Source organism: Trichosurus vulpecula, chromosome 3, assembly GCF_011100635.1.
Source record: "Trichosurus vulpecula isolate mTriVul1 chromosome 3, mTriVul1.pri, whole genome shotgun sequence".
In the NCBI taxonomy this organism is placed as follows: Eukaryota; Metazoa; Chordata; class Mammalia; order Diprotodontia; family Phalangeridae; genus Trichosurus; species Trichosurus vulpecula.
The window spans coordinates 270,747,407-270,766,397 of record NC_050575.1 but is presented as its reverse complement, the minus strand read 5'-3'; the positions used below and the strand labels follow the sequence as shown (position 1 = coordinate 270,766,397).

General features: G+C 35.7%; 1 protein-coding gene across 2 annotated transcripts in view; it reads left to right on the top strand.

Annotated features, from left to right (window-relative positions):
* Positions 1-9,774: 9,774 nt before the first annotated feature.
* The window catches only part of TASP1 (taspase 1), a 286,585-nt gene continuing 277,368 nt past the window's right edge, over positions 9,775-18,991 (top strand). For both annotated transcript variants that reach the window (XM_036748085.1, XM_036748086.1), the window contains exons 1-3: positions 9,775-9,993; positions 12,494-12,561; positions 14,232-14,300. In XM_036748085.1, the coding sequence (XP_036603980.1) occupies positions 9,849-9,993; positions 12,494-12,561; positions 14,232-14,300 (282 nt within the window). In that variant the 5' untranslated portion in view covers positions 9,775-9,848. The remainder of the gene's footprint in view (positions 9,994-12,493; positions 12,562-14,231; positions 14,301-18,991) is intronic.

Below are 18,991 nucleotides of genomic sequence, written 5' to 3'. Positions count from 1 at the left end.
TTCTACAGGGTGTTCCTAAAGTCTGGACACAGGCAAAAATGCATATTTTCAAGAAATGAAATGAATGAAATTTTCAACAGCATTTTATTTAATTGGAATATTAGCAAATAACATCTTCAATATGATTTCCATCATTTGTGATGCAATGGTTGATTCACTTTGCAAGATTCACATGAACTTGATTCAATAACTCCACATTGCTGTCAATTGCCTATGTGTCCAGACTTTAGGAACAACCTGTACAATATTTCAAATTTGAGTCAATCATGAGATATTGAATAAAGGCAATAAAGAGAAATTCTCTGAGCAGGGAAATCATGTGGTCTGGATGACACTTTAGAGGTAGTAATTTGGCAGTTAGAAGTATTGGAGAGGAGAGAGATTTGAGGCTGGGAGACCAAATAAAATCTGTTGTAATAGTTCAGGTGATAGGTGAAAAGTGATTTGAGAGTGAAATAAGGTGGAGATTCAATGGAGCTTTCTTCATAGAGATGATAATCAAATACATGGGAGTTGACGAAATCCCCTAGAGTAAGAATTTGCCAGGACAAATTATTGTATTGAATCATTCTTAAATATTGGCAGCATGTTGCCACAGAAAGAGCCTGGATTTGGACTCAACAAACTACTTTGTGGTCTTAGACAAAACAACTTCTATCAGCTTCAGCTCCTCCTCTGTAATGTGAGGGAGTTGGACTGAATGACCCCTAAGTACCCTCCCATTGCTAAATATTTGATTGTTTCTACCTTTGTAACATCTCTCACATATGCTCCCTTCTCTCCTTGGACTCTACAACAGACATAGTTTCAACTATTGAAGTAGTCTAGATCTCTCTCCACTCCACTCCAATATATTCTTTACTCAGCTGCCAAATTGATCACCCTACAGTGAAAGTCTGACCACACCATCCTGCTCCTCCATCTGTAAACTGGTGGCTCTCTGTTGTTTCCAGGATCAAATATAAAATCCTCTCTTTGGCTTTCAAAGTCCTTAATAACCTGGCCTATTCCTACATTACTCGTCTTGCTGTGTGGATACACATAGCATTATTCTTTTGTCTTCTTAATTAGATATGTGAAACACTAGGCAAAAACTTTCTTGCAGGACCATATCAGGTAGATGCTAACTCTGTTACTCTAAAATTTTAAATTGTGGTCCAGAAATCCAAGTTCTATTCTTAGAGACTTTCTTTTTTAACCAGTTATTCACTTTGCAGATTTGCTTTTCTCTTTTTCATCTTCAGTTTCTTGCCCAAGATTTCGTGTTTGACAGTGCTATCATTTGTGTCCATTATCAGTCACCAGAAATGAGTAGTCATCTCTTTTGACAAGTGTTGAGAAGTTCCTAGTCACATATTGGATATTATGCTCCAGGAAGACATCATATATCTTTAGTGTTTTTATCTGGTTGTTAATTTACTGCCTTAGTACTCCTCCTCGGGGAGTCAACAACCACCACTGTTCTTCTAACCTTTAATGGATGATCTCTCAACTGACAATATCTGGTGATCTACTATCTAATTGCTGCCTCTTCATAGCATCTATTTAATCCTCTTCTTGAAGAGCCTCATTCTTTTTTTCAGCTCTTAAGAGTTCAGTGATCCTTTCCTTCCTCCTCTTTCTGATATTTTTCTACTCTTCAGCCTCATAGTACAAGTCGAATTCCCTTTCTACCTCTTCAGTTCCTTAGTCTTCTTTTTTGGCACATGGAAACCTTTGCTCTTTCTCTTCTCTTCCACTATATCCTCCCTACTGACTTCCCACCCCCACTCCACCCCACAATATGGAAAGACATTCCTTAATGCTATTCATATTTTATGATCAGGAGAGAGACATTTTTTTTCTTTGAGCATAGATAAATCATTTGGCAAGAACAGAAGTAAAAGTAATCACACACTCAATACAATACACATAAGTCACTACAGAATTGTCCCTGCTCTCCATATTTTCTATGAGATATTCATCTCTGCATTTCAGACTGCTTGTGGGTATTTTAGCTTTTACCTTTAGCATCTTGTGAATAACTTGAACAGTCTCTTAAACTTTTTTTTTCTGATTTTAGCAAACACAAAAAAGAAAAATAGAATATTTCCATATACAAAAGAGGACAGAAAAAGAGCATTGTACGTAAAAATATGAATGGTTATTATGTACAGCTTGCTTTTTTAAAAGTGTATAATTCAATATTTTACTTTTAAGCTGTGTTGCTGGTGTTTCTTTCTTAACTTTTTTCAGTGCGTTTAAAAAAAGTGCTTCAAAGACTCTCTTTAAAAAAATTTTAAAATTTGTTTTAGTCAGCAACAATCTTCCTTCTCAATCTCCCGCCTTAAACATCTTCAGCTGAAAACAAAAGAAAAATAAAACCTGATACAAACATGTATAGTCTATCAAAATATATTTGCACCTTAGCTATGTCCAAAAAAATTGTCTCTTTCTTCACTGAGTCCTTTACCTTTCTGTTAAGAGGTAGGTAACATGTTTCATCATCAGTCCTCTATAGACAAGCTTGGCCATTATCTTCAAAAGAGTTCTTAATTCTTTCAAAGTTGTTTACCATTATTATATTGTCATTTTGTAAATTGTTCTACTTCTTTTCACTTTATTCTGCATCAATTCCTCCAAGCTTTCTGAGGTTTCTTTGAAATCCTTTCCTTTATCATGTCTTACAGTACAATAGTATCCCATCACATTTATGTCTCATAATTTGTTTATCCATTCCCCCTTTTCCCATCCATTTCCCCCATTTACGGCTGCCCCCTCAGATTCCCATTCTTTGTATCATTAAAAAAAAGTTAAAAATATATTTGTTCATCCTTAGATTTTGTTTTTCTACAAAAAACATTTCTTAATCTATTTTCCCTTTAATTCTCCCTGTCCTCTTCTTCCCCTTCCCTCCAGTTTTCTTGTTGAGTGAAATGTTTCTGTATCCAACTGTGTGCATTTGACCAGTTTAGATGAGAGTGAGATTTCATTTATTTGTTTATTTAATATTTTAGTTTTCAGCATTGATTTTCACAAGAGTTTGAATTACAAATTTTCTCCCCATTTCTACCCTCTCCCCACTCCAAGATGGCATATATTCTGGTTGCCCCATTCCCCAGTCAGCCCTCCCTTCTGTCACCCCACTCCCCTCCCATCCCCTTTTCCCTTACTTTCTCATAGGGCAAGATAGATTTCTGTGCCCCATTGCCTGTATATGTTATTTCCTAGTTGCATGCAAAACCTTTTTTTTTTTGAACATCTGTTTTTAAAACTTTGAGTTCCAAATTCTTTCCCCTCTTCCCTCCCCACCCACGCTCCCTAAGAAGGCAAGTGATTCCACATAGGCCACATGCATATCATTATGTAAAACCCTTCCACAATACTCATGTTATGAAAGACTAACTATATTTTGCTCCTTCCTATCCTATCCCATCCCCCTTTATTCAGTTTTCTTCCTTGACCCTGTCCCTGTTCAAAAGTGTTTATTTTTGATTATCTCCTCCCCCTATCTGCCCTCCCTTCTATCATCCTCCCTTTTTTATCTCCTTCCTCCTTCTTTCCTGTGGGGTAAGATACCCAATTGAGTGTGTATGTTATTCCCTTCTGAGGTCAAATCTGATGAGAGCAAGATTCACTCATTCCCCCTCACCTGCCCCCTCTTCCCTTCCTACAGAACTGCTTTTTTTTTTTTTGCCACTTTTATGTGAGATAATTAACTCCATTCTATCTCTCCCTTTCTCCCTCTCTCAATATATTCCCCTCTCATCACTTAATTTGATTTGATTTTTTTAGGTTACCATCCTTTCATATTCAACTCACCCTGTGCCCTCTGTCTCTCTATATGTGTATATTCCCTTCAGCTACCCTAATGCTGAAGTCTCATGAATTATACGCATCATCTTTCCATGTAGGAATGTACATAAAACAGTTCAACTTTAGTAAGTCCCTTATGATTTCTCTTTCTTGTTTACTTTTTCATGCTTCTCTTGATTCTTGTGTTTGAAAGTCACGTTTTCTATTCAGCTCTGGTCTTTTCACTGAGAAAGCTTGAAAGTCCTCTATTTTATTGAAAATCCATATTTTGCCTTGGAGCATGATACTCAGTTTTTCTGGGTAGGTGATTCTTGGTTTTAATCTAGTTCCATTGACCTCTGGAATATCATATTCCAAGCCCTTTGATCCCTTAATGTAGAAGCTGCTAGATCTTGTGTTATCCTGATTGTGTTTCCACAACACTCAAATTGTTTCTTTCTGGCTGCTTAAAGTATTTTCCCCTTGACCTGGAAACTCTGGAATTTGGTGACAATATTCCTAGGAGCTTTCTTTTTGGGATCTTTGTCAGGAGGCAGTTGGTGGGTTCTTTCAATTTCTATTTTACCCTCTGGCTCTGGAATATCAGGGCAGTTTTCCTTGATAATTTCTTGAAAAATGATATCTAGGTTCTTTCTTTGATCATAACTTTCAGGTAGTCCAATAATTTTTAAATGATCTCTCCTGGATCTATTCTCCAGGTCAGTGGTTTTTCCAATGAGATATTTTCACATTATCTTCCATTTTTTTATTCCTTTGGTTCTGTTTGATAATATCTTGATTTCTCATCAAGTCATGAGCTTCCACTTGGCAGAATTAGCCAAATGCAAAAGGAGGTCCAAAAGACCACTGAAGAAAATACTACCTAAAATTAGATTGGAGCTCATTTCTTGTCCCAATTTTTCCTCTACTTCTCTAACTTGCTTTTCCAAATCCTTTTTGAGCTCTTCCATGGCCTGAGATCAGTTCATGTTTTTTTTGGAGGCTTTTGATGTAGGCTCTTTGACTTTGTTGACTTCTTCTGGCTGTATGTTTTGGTCTTGTCACCAAAGAAAGATTCCAAAGTCTGAGTGTAAATCTGAGTGCGTTTTCGCTGCCTGTCCATATTCCCAGCCAACTCACTTGACCCTTGAGTTTTTCTTCAAGGTATGACTGCTTGTAAAGTAGAGAGTAATTTGTCCCAGGCTTGAGGGGCTGAGCTGTTGTTTTCAGAGTTTTTTCTACACAGCAAGCTCTGCCACACCAGTGCTCCTCCTCCCCCAAGATCTGCCAGTTCGGACTGGGACTCAGATCTAAGCATGCTCTGCACTCCTGCTCAGATCTGCCACTTAATTCCTCCCACCAGGTTGGCCTGGGGCCAGAAGCAACTGCAGCTGTAGTTCTGTAGCTGCACCACCTCTGCTGTCCCAGGGGCAGTGGCCAAACTGCGAACTCCTTTCGCTCTATCCCTGCAGCTTTTCCCACTACCCTTCTCTGTTTTCTTTGGTGTTTGTGGGTTGAGAACTCTGGTAACTGCCACAGGTCACTGATTCAGGGCACCAGGGCCTGTTCCGCCTGGCTCCCGGTCTGGTTGGTCTGCGTGGCCCATGCTGGGCTCCGCTCCTCTCCGCTTCCAGGTCCATGTGCTAGACCTTACCCAGCAACCATCCAGGCTGTCCTGGGCTGGAGCCCTGTTTCCCTCTGCTATTTCATGGGTTTTTCAGTTCTAGAATTTGTTCAGAGCCATTTTTTATCGGTGTTTGTAGGGACTTGGGTGGGAGCTCATGCAAGTCCCTGCTTTCCAGCCACCATCTTCTCTCACTGGGAGAATGAGATTAAATGTCAGCTGATCCCACTACCATCCCTTTTTCCTTGTTTGAATAAATGTCTATTTGTGAATCCTGATTACGTGATATACTTTTCTTCTAACTTTTCTTGTCCTCTCCCCACCCAGTGTGCTCTTCCCTTTTCTTTCTGTCCTTTTCTTAAGATAATCAAGATAATAACAATCACTTTCAGGCCTTGTGAAAAGACTCCCTCTATGACCCTGATGATGTGAATAGGTTTTAGAGAAGATATATATCATCTCCTCATATGTGAATGGGGAGATATTTATCTTTGTTTAGTCCTTTATCATTGTTCATTTATGTTTATCTTTTTATTTTTCTTTTCATTCCTGTGTTTGAACTTCAAAGCTTCTATGTAGTTCTGGTCTTTTTATCAGGAATGCTTGGAAGTCCACAACTTCATTAAAGCTCTACTTCTTCCCTATAGCGTTATATTCAGTTTTTCTGGGTCAATTATTCTTGTCTTTAAGCCTATATCCTTTGCATTCTGGAGTGTTGTATTCTAAGTTCTCCACTTCTTGTATAGCAGTGGTTACTAATTCATATGTGATCCTACTATTGTTCCTTTGCACTTGCACTGCTTTCTCGATGCTTGCAGTATTTTCTCTTAGATATGAGAGTTTTATATTTTGACCACGACATTCCTGAAACTTCTTTGTGGAGTTTCTTTTAGCAAGTGCTTGCATTCTTTCTATCTTCACTTTACCCTTTGTTTTGACAATCCGGCTAGCAGCTTCTGTGGGGGTGTAAGACCCACCCACAGCCAGCACCTAGAAAGCTGCCGGCACGCCGGGAAAGCACAGGTTCTTTTGATCTGCGTAACCAAGGAAAGCAAGGTGAAGGGGTTGACAAGCTTACTTTAATCCAGCATACAGAGTTCATACATAGTTCAGGGGAGTATACAGACAGCATTCAGTTAGTTCAGGGGAAAAATCCAGCACCCTGAATTTCAGAACAAAATACAAACAAATTATAAACATCAACAGACAGACCCAATACAATTCATAGTTACCAATATCTAGGTTCAACCCGAGAGCTCAGAACAAGGGCTGGCCCAGAGTCACGCTTGCCACCACTGCTGCTCCAACCAAAACGGGATCTTCAAGCTGTCTTCTCTTCTCTTATAGGGTTTTTGACATCATCAAGCGTTGTCTGAATGACCAGAGCCAATTGGTTCTTGAGTTGGCCCCTCCACTTAGGACCCTGGGAGGTTCACATCCAGGTAGATTAGGTTACCACCCAATTGGGCATGGCTCTGGAGTTAACACCTCCCCTTAGCCAGCCCTGTGAATCCTCACAAAGATGTGGACTTAAACCCACATGGTCTAAAAGCCTCTGCTGTCCCAGACATGTAAACTAGGCCCTCCCTGGAGTTAGCGCTACCCTGGGCCCCAAGGGCCCAGCACCTAGTAAGACTTAATGAAATACACTGAGTCACTCAAAGAAAACAAAGGCCATTTTGCTTACACCCTTCTGTTCTAATAGATCTTGGCAATTTTTATTTATCATTTCATGAAATATAGTATCTAGGCTTTTAAAAATCATAGTTTTCAAGTTCAGTGATTCTCAAATTTTCTTGTTGTCATATTTTCCATGTCAGCTATTTTTTTATATCAGATATCTGAATGCTATTTTTTCAATGTTTTGATTTTTTTTTCTAATTTTTTTTTGTTGTCTTCTGGAGTTGTTAATTTCTGTTCTGTTTTCTTTTTTTTCAGAGAGTCTATTTCTTGGGCAAAGTTTATCATTCTCTTTTCTAAGCTATTTTTTTCTCCTTACAATTTAATCCTCTAGAGTTTTTATTTAATTTTTTGTCTCTTGCATGTAATCCTTGTGGAAAATCTGTTTTTTTCCTTTGAGCTACTGTTTTCAGTTACATAGTTATTCACTTTTTAAAAAAAATTTCCAGATCTACAATAATTTTTTATATTCATTGTTGTTATCTTTGATTTATTCATCACTAGCTTAAGTTCCTAGAATTGGAGCCTTCTGCCAAGGTCAGGCTGTGCTGCATTTTTGGTTTGGATGATTGGCCCTGATTTTTTTCCCCTTGGGTCTCCAACTTTCTGGGCTGACTTCCCCCTCTCTGTTAGCTCTAACCCCTTGGATCTTTGAGGTACGTAGCACTAGAACTCCAGGGCCCTCTCTGGAATCTCATGACAGTATTGAGGACCTCAGAGGACCTGGACCAGGACTATCTTGGTCTGAGTCTTATGATGCTCCACCCCTCTGAATCTGCTTTCTTCCCAATATGTCTTCCCCCCACTTTGCTTTGAGTGCAGAAGTAGTATGGCATAGAGACAATTCAGTCAGGCAGGCATTGTAGTCAGTCACACAATTGACTAATTGGTAGGTAGAATACAAAATTCCACAGTTTATTGTTGATTACAACCAAACATTTAAATTTATATAACAAAATGCAGGCTTAAACTCCAAAAAGAGTCTCTTAAGAATAGGTCACATGGTACAAGATCCCATGCTAAACAAAATGATGAAATAATCTTTCAGTCATACTGAAATTATTAATGTCAAGGGCTGTGTAGGGAGATGTATACTTGGCAAAGGTGTTTGTCATTATCATTGAGTCAAGTCAACAAGCATTTATTAAGTGCCAGGTATCAGGCACTATGCTGACCTAGGAATACAAAGAAAGGGGAAAAATTAGTCCCTGCCCTTAAGGAGCTCACAATCTAATGGGGGAGACAAGGACAAATGAAACAGGACTATCTATTGATGGCAAAGTTCTCCAGATGCTTCTGTGTGCAGTAACATTGTACTGATTGTATCAAGCCCCAGAATGTTACAGGGTTTCCTTGGTGTGATCCATGATTACTGACAAGAGGCATTCGAACAATCCATATGGGAAAATTAAATAAAAAATGCTTTCTGGAGTTTAATATGCAGTTGGATGGCCAGTCTGTGGAGTTAGTGCAGGAGTACTTACACCTCAGACATGTACTTTTTGGGCCTCACCTGATGTTTATGATGAGAAAATCACAGAACAGGATTATTTTAAAAAATATCTTTCAAATAATCTTGACTGATTTTGATGTATGAATGGTTGCTGCCTTTTTGAAAATGATCCTAGTGGTATTTTATTTTACTGAATCAAATACTTTTTCATAATAAATAGACTATAAACACAGTGAGATCTTTTATTCTGTTTATCTTTCAGTTAATTTTTTAATGGTAAAGAAATGCTGTATTGTTGAATATCATTTGCAGAGGCCTGCTTCCATGCTATTACCCTCTTCAAAAGAAAAAGCTTAACATGACCTTCACTTAAATACAATCAACCCAAAGCCATTTAAGGATAAAAACAGAAGGACAACAATAAATAAATGTAGACTGGAAAAGATTTGTAAAAATCATTATAACTTTTTTCCATTATGGATAGGTGAACCATCACACTTGAACCCTAACATCCCAGTTCTGGATGTGATATAGCAATAAAGAGAAAAAGTGTGTAGTTAAAAATATGTAAAAAGTCTGGAAAAGTAAGAAGGGAACATATTTCAAAGAAGTTTTAAATGCCAAAGGAGTTATTCTAAAGGTAATAATAGTGAGCCCCTGGAGTTTATTGAACTGGACAGTACCATGGTAAGACCTAAGCTTTAGGAAAATCACATTGGCAACTATGTAGAGAATGGATTAGAGTGGGGAGACACTTGAGACTCAGCAGATCAGGCAAAAGATGTTGGGGATCAAAACTAAGGTGGTACCTGTGTGAGTGATGAGGTAGAAGACTTGTGCAAGAGATGGTGTAAATGTCAACATCAAAGGTATAGAAAAATATTGAGCCAAAAAAAGGTGACTGAGGGAACATAATAACTAGCTGATATTCCTGTTCTCCCTACTATATGAAATCTTTAAGAGGAAGTGATATTAAAGTTAAATTTGATATAATAGAGTACAACATAGTAAGGTGGGTGAAAAATCTGCAGTATTACAAGATCAATTTTTCTGGGTGGCCGGCAACCTCCATACTTAATTTTCTTTTTTATTTCTAGACACTAGCAAATATTTGCAAGTAAAGATGTAAATAACATTTCCAACTATACAATAGAATTTTGTACAATATTATCTTTGCATGAATTTAAATAAGTAATGTCTTTGGCAGTGGAAATCTGTAACATCTGTGTTGGTTTTCCTTTAGGGTGATTCCTCTTCAGAGTTTACTTTTCATTGGAAATATGCAATTTTTCCAATAGAAGATGGTAATTGTGGAGAATGATCATGGAGAAGGGGATGAGTTCAGCAGAAGGTCTACCCTCCAAATCACCTCAGGTTATGGCTGTTCAGGTAACAGCCAAAGAGCATGAAACAAAACTACCCCATAAAGAGAAGCGTGTAGGATTTGTGTTGGTGCATGCAGGTAAGACATGAATAAATGAGTTTGGAATATATATATGTAATGTTGAATTATGACATGTCTGGAAGTAAACTAATAAATGAATTTTACATAGAGTGGTGAGAGTTTCTGAAAGGGAATTTGAATGAAACAACTGAGTTTGGTATAGTGAATTTTGAAAATATTTAATTTACAATGTTTTATGAGGCAATCTGTAGAAAACATAGGGTTTTTTGCATACCATGGCCACATTCTTTAATCTTGGTGAGGCAAAGAAACCAGGCTAGAAAGAAGGTTGTTTTTCAAAATCATCTTGACCAGCTCATTTATTTTGTAGATGAGAAAAATTGTGTTTGTCTTTTGTTTTTGAAGAGGACCATGACATCAGGGAAATGATGACATGACTTGCAGTTGACTTTGATTTGAGTGAGGGAGGGCTGTGCAAGATCACCAGCCTCACTTTCTCCTCCAGAGCCATTTGGATCCAGTGACCAGATATTCATCAAGATGACTGGAGATGGCCCAAGAAGCAATGGGAGACCCTTGCCCTTTTAGGCTAAGGCCTTTTCATGTACTTACTTAGAGTGAGACAATGCCCATTCAGTGAATAGGCCTCTTTAAGAAGTGAGTGGCCCCTTTAATTAGAGAAAGGAAAAAAAAAAACAAATCAAGCTGGGAGGGGAAGACCTTCAGGGTTGCTGTTGCAGAGAACTAGGAGGTCCCAAAATACAGCCATTAAGTGGAGCTTGGGCAGGGACCTATTGTGGTCCATTCTATAACCTTCCCAGTGAACTGGGTTTAAGGTTTTGGGAAAAAAAGAAAGAGAGAAGGAAGGTAAATTTTGATGGCCAGAGGCTGCCCACTTAACTTGGGGTTTACTGGCTAGCTCTCTCTCTCCCTTCTTCCTTCCCTCCCTCCTTCCCTCCCTCCCTTCCTTCCTTCCTTCCTTCCTTCCTTCCTTCCTTCCTTCCTTCCTTCCTTCCTTCCTTCCTTCCTCCTTCCCTCCCTCCCTCCACTCCTCTTCCCTCCCCTTCTCTTCCCTTCACTCCTCTCCTTTCTTCTCCTCTCTTTTTCTTTTTTTCACAAAATCTTAAACCCAGTTCACTCTGAAGCTCACAGACTGAACCACAACAAGTCCCTGCCCAAGCCCCACTCAGTGGCTGTATTTTGGGCCCTCCTGGCTTAGAGTGAATGTCAATGGTAATTGTTTCTCTTTGTGACAGCAACCCTGAGGGTCTTCCCCTTAGAGCTTGATTTTTTTCTTTTTCTGTCATTTTGTGGTTTCTGTTGCTCTAGACTTTGTTTAGAGTCATTTTTGACAGGTATTTGGAGGGGCTTGGGGGAGAGCTCAAGAAAGTCCCTGTTGAATGTAGGAAAAAAAATGTGAACTTCTTTGCTTCTGCATATGACCGCAACATATATTTTCAGCCCCATTTCACATTGCTTCCCTTCATAAATCTTCCAGCCAAAATGAACCATTATCCATTCCTTGGTCTTGTCCTGCTATTTCCTGCCCCTGTGTGTTTGTGAAGACCATTCTCACTGCCTGGAATAAATTCCTCTGCAGCCCCTTCTTGGTTGAATTTTTTCTCTAACTCTCATGGTATCTTCCTTTATTCCACCTTGTCACCACCAATGTGAGTGTTCTCTCCTTTTTCAAATTTTCCTAGAGTATTTTGTATCTCTTCTTTAACCCAATCATACTTTACATTGTATTTGTATTATACATATATGTGCATATGTTGTACCTATCTCTCCCTCCACCCCATTAGTTAATAAGCTACTTGAAACCTAGGACTATATAATTTTTCATTTTTAAAAAATCCCCAGCATCTAGCACATCACTTTGCACATATTGGGCACTTAATAAATGTTTGTTAACATGACTTGAATTGAAATTGGATCCTGGTACACAGCAAGTATTGGGGAGGCAACTTGGTGGAAGAAAGACTGAGTTTGGAGTCTGGTGACCTGGGTTGAGACTCTAGCTCTAACATCTCTCAATTATGTGAGCACTTAATTTTTCTAAGCATAGTTTTATCGTTTGTAAAATGAGCAAAATAATATACCTCCTCCTCAGAATTGCTTTTATAAAATACTTTGTAAATCTTAGGATAGGGCAAGGATGAGATGTTCGATTTTGTTGGTTTGGCACACACCTGTAAGAGGAAGTTTCCTCCATCAAAGCAGATTGGCTCATCTGCAGCTTGTGCACTTAGAGAGTTGTCTTCAGCACTTCGAAGTTAAGTGACTTGACCAGGGTCACACGACTGGTATGTCAGAGGTGGGGCTTTTATGTATGTCTTTCAGACTCAAAGGCCAGCTCTCTATCCACCATGCCATAATTCCTTTCTAGAGAGATATTAATAGCAGCTAATGTTCAAAGTTTTGTTCATATTGTTTATTTTTCTGTAATTGTTACTGGAAGGTCACAGAAAGATCATTAGTTTTAGAAGGCCCATTTATACATTTTAAATGTCTGATATTTTAATGATAGAATATTGATCATTTTTCTCCCCCATAGGTGCAGGTTATCACTCTGAATCCAAAGCTAAAGAATATAAACATGTGTGCAAAAGAGCCTGTCAAAAGGTATGAATAAATTTTAAGTTCTAAATATTAAACCTTTTCTGTTTCATATATAGCTAAGTTGTTTCACTTGAATTTAATTTAATAGGGTTGTATTTGTGAAACTTTTTGGGTTTGTTCCATAAAGTTGTTTTGCTCATATTTGTGGGATTTTATTTCAAATGCTAGTTCTTTTACCTCCAGGTTAAAGTATGTGTTTTTGGAATTGATTTTTTGCTTTAGGCTCCTTCCTCACCCCTTGTACATAAGTAGGCACACATATCCCTCTTTAATACTCTGAAAAAGCATGAAACTCTATAAAAGTAGTAGGGAAAGCAGTCCCAAAGCTTACTCTGTTTCCCTGAAGGGTATTATCAAAAAAAAAAAAGAATTAAAATAGGTACAAATGTTTGTGAATTTACTGTGTATTTTTCCTTATGTTTCTCATCAGTTAGTTTGTACCATAGCAACCTCATTGTCATTCATGGTTGTTTTAGCTATTATACTCTGCCTCAGTTGTGATTTTTCCTTTGATTTTTGAGGTTTTGCTGTTTTTTCTAAATATAAATTGTTGAATGCTTAACATGGGGTATTGGATCATATTAGAAGAAATACAAGATTTTTTTTCATTTTGATCTTGACTATTCTATTTTTGCAAGCAAATCTCCCAATAGTTTTTATGCAAATGGATGTTAGACATACTAAATTAAATAAATATAGGTCTCTTGTTCCTGTCTCATTTGTACAGAAAGAAATAGTCATTATAGTATATTAAAGACAGACATCTTTTGCTATGATTGAAATCCAGTATGTAAATTTTGAATACAATAACTACTGTTCATTTTACTCTTTTTTTTATAGGGTGTATATGAAATGGTAAAGATGAAGGTGGGGAGTTGTAACTTTTTGTAATGCTACTAAAGCTTTCTTATACGTTTTAACTCATGTGTCATAAATCAGCATGTATTCGTTAGCTGGGTCATATTTTACTTTGAGGGAAATACAGACTTCAGAAATACACAATATATGTAGATTATGTTCGCTTTTAGAGAAGTATATAGGACTGTAGAATTTTATAGCTGGAGGGGATGTTACAGGATACTGTAATCCAACCCCTTCATTTTACAGCTAAGTTCAATTGTAAAATTGCCCTTGATTAGGGAGACATTTATTATAATTCTTATTTTTATAACACCATGCTTACATTTTAAAAGTAGTCATATCACATTCAAATGGATAGTCCATGCTCTTTATTATCTGAAGATATAGTAGCAATAAAAAGTTCTAGCTCCCTAATTTTTACCTATAAGTCTAAAATATGCTTGGATAAAAATGCTTTAGAATTTAAATAGAGCTCCTAAATATGGGATAGAAACATCACATTAAATATTTTATGATTTTATTTTGGTTCAACTTAGATTGATTCAACTTCATCACGTACAGTTTGATATAGTGGAAAGTAAACTGAAGTAGCATTCAGGGGGATTGAATTGGGGTTTGATTGGAATAGAATTTCAATGCCATCTCCTTGTATGACGGTCTCACAGTTTAATCATCTGTAAAATGAAGGTTAGGCTAGATGATTTCTGAGGGCCCATCTAGCTCTTAAATCTACAAATCTAAATCTTGAGAAAGTATATATTGATGTCCTTAGGTCATTTTTTAAATGAAATTGCTACCTACTTTTTCTGCAGGCCATTGAACAACTACAGGCTGGTGCCCTTGCAACAGATGCAGTGACTGCAGCTCTAATTGAACTAGAGGTATTTCTTAACTTCTTTAAGACATTTTTGTTTTATTAAAAATTTACTTCTGTTCTGTATTGCTAAATTGTTAGCAAATTATATAAATAGCTCTTGCCATCAACCTCAAAAGCAAATCTTTGTAAAACATGCTGGAATCCATGATGTCAGAAGGTTTGTTTCATTGAGTTTTCTTGTTTTTAAAAGATAATTATTTTTAAAAATTAAGAATTTCAATAAATACAGAGAATGAAAATTTAAAAATTAACAAAACCCCAAATAAAACCATTAAATCTGACTTGTTTGCATTTTTGTAAAACAAAAAGAAACTAACAAATAATAATGTAGTGGTTTCCTCCTTTTTCCCCCTTGAATTACGTCATTAATACGGTTTTGGTGGTATTTTAAAAAATATGAGAGTCAATGTTTTTGGTTTTTCCATCACAAATAATGCTACTTTTAGGTTTTACATAGATACTTTTAAAAATCATATTAAGGAAAAATTCTATTTTTATGCTTTTTTTTAGTGCTTTAAATGTAAATGGCTGTTATATATTGTTCAGGGCCTTTTCTGTAGTGTCAGACTTTAATGTACTTAAAATTTCTTTGTTAATACTATTTATCACAATTTATTAATATCTAATTATATTCATATTCCTGATATATATGCATGTACATATATGAATATATATCTTTTATAAACAGTTTTCCCAATATTTTATTCAGTACTTTCCATTGAGAATCGTTATATTGGCTGATAGTTTTCTTTGTTTTTTGTCAGGTTGGAGATCAAAACCACATTTGCTTCATAAAAGAATTGGACAGTATACTCTATTTAGAAAGTCAATTTTACATATATATATGTATATATATCAATCATTCGATCTTTGAAAATTTAGAAGAATTTACTTGTGAATTCATCTGATCCTAGTCTAATATTCTGATTGCATCTCATTAATGTTTATTTGATTTTTCCATATGTAATTGGAATTATACTTCTCTATTTCCTTTTTATATATGTTTGTAGAGTGTATTCAATTTCTTGAATTACCACCATACCGTTGTATGTAGTAGTCTGGTGACTTTTACAGTTTTGCACTTGTCATTTCTCCTTTCTTGTTGCCTTTTTTGCTACTTTGATTTCTGTCCCCAGTTTTGGGGACTGAATTTGCAAGCTATTAATCCATGTTCTGATTTTTATGAAACAGTTTTTGGTTTTCCTTTCCTTTTTTTCATTTTTATGAATTTCTTCTTTTATTGTTATGACCTATCACCTCTTGCTTGCCTTTGGTGTATTACTGTATTAATTTTCTAATTTCTTTAAATACAGACTTGATTGAGTTTCTCTTTTTCTCTCTTATTAATGTAGGTTTTTAGTGCTATGAATTTGCTTCTGAGTACTGCTTTGGTTTTAGCCTATAAATTTTGTTAAATGGCTTTTGTGTTAATATTCAGGTTTTTTCTTGTTTTTCTTAATATTTATTTCTAGATTTTATAATCCAGATATTGTTTAGTAAATAATTTTAAAATTTCCATATACCCATTTTTTTTTATCATATTATTGTTTAAATTTCCCATGATTCAGAAATAAAATATTCAAAATACTTTCTCTTTTAAGGATTCTTTGTTTAAGAATATTATCAATTTTATGTGTGTTCTTTGTGTACATGTAAAAAATGTATATCAGGTATTTTATATTATCTATCTAATCCAGCTTATTTAGCACTATTCATATCAGTGGTTTTTTTAATCTTTTTTATTTATATTCTGATGGTCGTGTGTTAAAATCTGGTATTATTGATTTTCTACTACTTCTTGCAAGACTGAATTTATTAAATTGTAGTTATTTTTTAATAACTATTGAAAAGGTCATAAAATAAAAAAAACTAATTGCAATGGAAATATATTGAGCTCAGGTCTAGAGGTTTTGGCATTTGAAAAGATTCTGTTTTCATTTCTATAGTTCGAATAATAACAAGGTACTTGAATGAGTTGAATTTTGGCTTTCTTCTTTTAGGGATTTTGTAAATTCTTTCTTTTGTGGATTGTGGCTTGATTTTTATAGTTGTAAGAAATTTTCATCTCTAGTTTCCTGATGTGTTGTAATTGGATTCTTCATATTTTCCATGATTTCATAATTCTGAAGTTTCCTTTCCCTGATCTGTCTTCCAAATCCATCACTTTTATGTGCATTAGTTTAAAATATTTTTCTAGTTGTTATTTTCTTAGCTTTTTTTTCCACTTCAGTTGTGTTTTTGCCACTGTCTTCTGTTGTGATATTACTGTTTTTCATTGAATTTTAAGAAGTCATTTCAATTTCCATATTTTTCCATATTGTTGAGTTTTGTCATCATCTCCTCACTTGACTATATTTTATGCATGTTCTCACTCCTTCAAGTCCCAGAGTATGTCCAATCTCTAATTAATTATATTTGGATTTTCTTGTTTTGTTGCTGTTTCTACTTTTGAATTTATTTACCTTTTTGTTGTTTTTCTCCTTTTTTATATCATACTTTAAAAAATTATGTCTGATTTCTTCAATTTGTTTATTGACTTTTTGGTAAGTTTCATTCTTTTGTGAGAATTCCTAACAATTTTATTACTTCTTGGAATTTTCTGTTACTTTTGAGGGAGATCATGAGAAAGCCTCTTTGTGACCTCTTCTCATATTAGAGTCTCCATAAGTAGTTTTCTTGGCAATTTAATATAGACAAATTATTTTTATTATCCTGTGCAAGAGTATCTCATGGAAAAGTTGGTGCCTGTGACCCACTTATTTACATTTTTTCATAACTAAATTTCCACAATAATTTAAACCTCAAGATTCTTCTAGCTGTTGTTATCTAGGATGTCTTGTTAGTGTTATTGTTTTGTAATGTGATAAGACAGGAATAACCAGGTCACAGGACCAGAAATTTTAAACAAATGCAAGGTTTATTGAGTTCACCCAGTGAAGGAGACTCTCCTGGTTACGTAGAGTCACAAGGTTCAGGGAGGGAGCAACATTTATATAGGGCCTTGGTGGGTAGGAGAGGGGTGGGGTGGTGTGGGGAATGAGGAATCTAATGGTGATTGGAAATAGTACTCTTCTAGGGCTCTGGGACAGATCTTAAGTTACACTTGTTTGTCCATTTTAACCCAAGATATTGCAGTTAAGCTAGTTCTTAGAATCAAGGTGCAAACAGGACATGTTGACATCTTGTTCCACGCTACTTGAAATTTCAAGCAGGAAGTGAGTCAGGAGGTATAATGGGGTGGTGGTGGTGGAGTGGGGTGGGGTATGTCATTAGCAGGTGACAGGATAATGGGGTCAGGACCCATAGTAGTTCTCAAACATTACTATGGAGGTTTGGGAAGTTGAAGGTTGTTGTCTCTCCACATTCCAAAGTTTGGTCTTTCAGCTTTGCCTATCTATATTCTTGGTAGTCAATTTTCTCAAGTGTATTATGGTCTTTGAGAAATTAGTTTGTTTCCTAAATTAAAAAAATAAGTATTTTGTATTAGAAAACCATTTTAATAGTTTACAATGAAAAAAGATTTTACAATGGGGTAATTTGGGAAACCAAAGTAAGATTAGGTCATTGTTTGATTAGGGGGACAAGATAGGCCTGGTGAAGTTGGCTGAATCAGTCTATTGATTGCCACGAAAAGATAACTGTTTTTCCCTTAAGCTGCATTTTTCTAAAATCATCTCTGATTCAGTGTTCTGAACTGTCTTTTTTATTGTCACATCAGAGTGAGAAATCTAACAGACTTTTAAAATATTTTCCCTTAACATCATGTATCATTGACCTTTTAAATTAAGTCAAATAAAATAGGTTTACAGTAGTTGTTAACCTTTTACTTAGTACCTTGAAGTAGTCATTCAGGGTGGATCTACAGTAAGCCACCTGCCACAGTGACTAGTTACTCTTATGAGTAAAGTGCTTTGAGAATGAAAAGTATGAGATATATATTTGTGATAAATATTGACTACTTTTATAGTATCTATAAAAGATAATTTTGTGTTATGTGTAAAAGAACTATAATGATAAGAATATTGATGTAAACATGTAAATCAAGGTGACCATTAACCCCTTATCTTTTTCTACTCTACTGTGATGTATAGTGTACTATGCTTATGTACTTAAGTGTCAATTAAGTCAGCATGGATTGGGGAAAGAGTTGAATGGAAAAACGATGGTTGTGGGATTCTATAATTTTCAAAAATGTTTGTGGAGTTAAATATTGCTTAAAAATCATAATATGTCCTTAATTTTTCAAATTCTATTTTGGATTGCATGTTGGATATGTCATAATACATTTTTTTCAGTGATGGAACCTGCAGTTTATTGGTGCATATAGTGCTCAAAAGCAAGTAAAAAATATTGATTATTTGGGATAACCAGTTGCTTATGAATAGGTGGATTTTCAGTACCTGTAACCACTCAGTAAATAAACGGGTGGTTAATGCATTTTCCAAAGTGGAATTTATAATACTGAATTGAGAATTTTTCCTTCATACAGGTATGGTGTAATTTCTTTTTTTTTTTTTAAACTAGGCTTATGATTCTATTGCAGTAGGGAACTCTGAGGAATTTTACCAATTCAGATCAGTGTACTTACTGTATTTAATTAGGAAAAATTATAAGAGAGTAGAGTTTTCCTCATATTCTTATATGAGTAGATGTGGTACAGTCCTAGTTATTTTTATTTCTTCATCTTAAATCTTG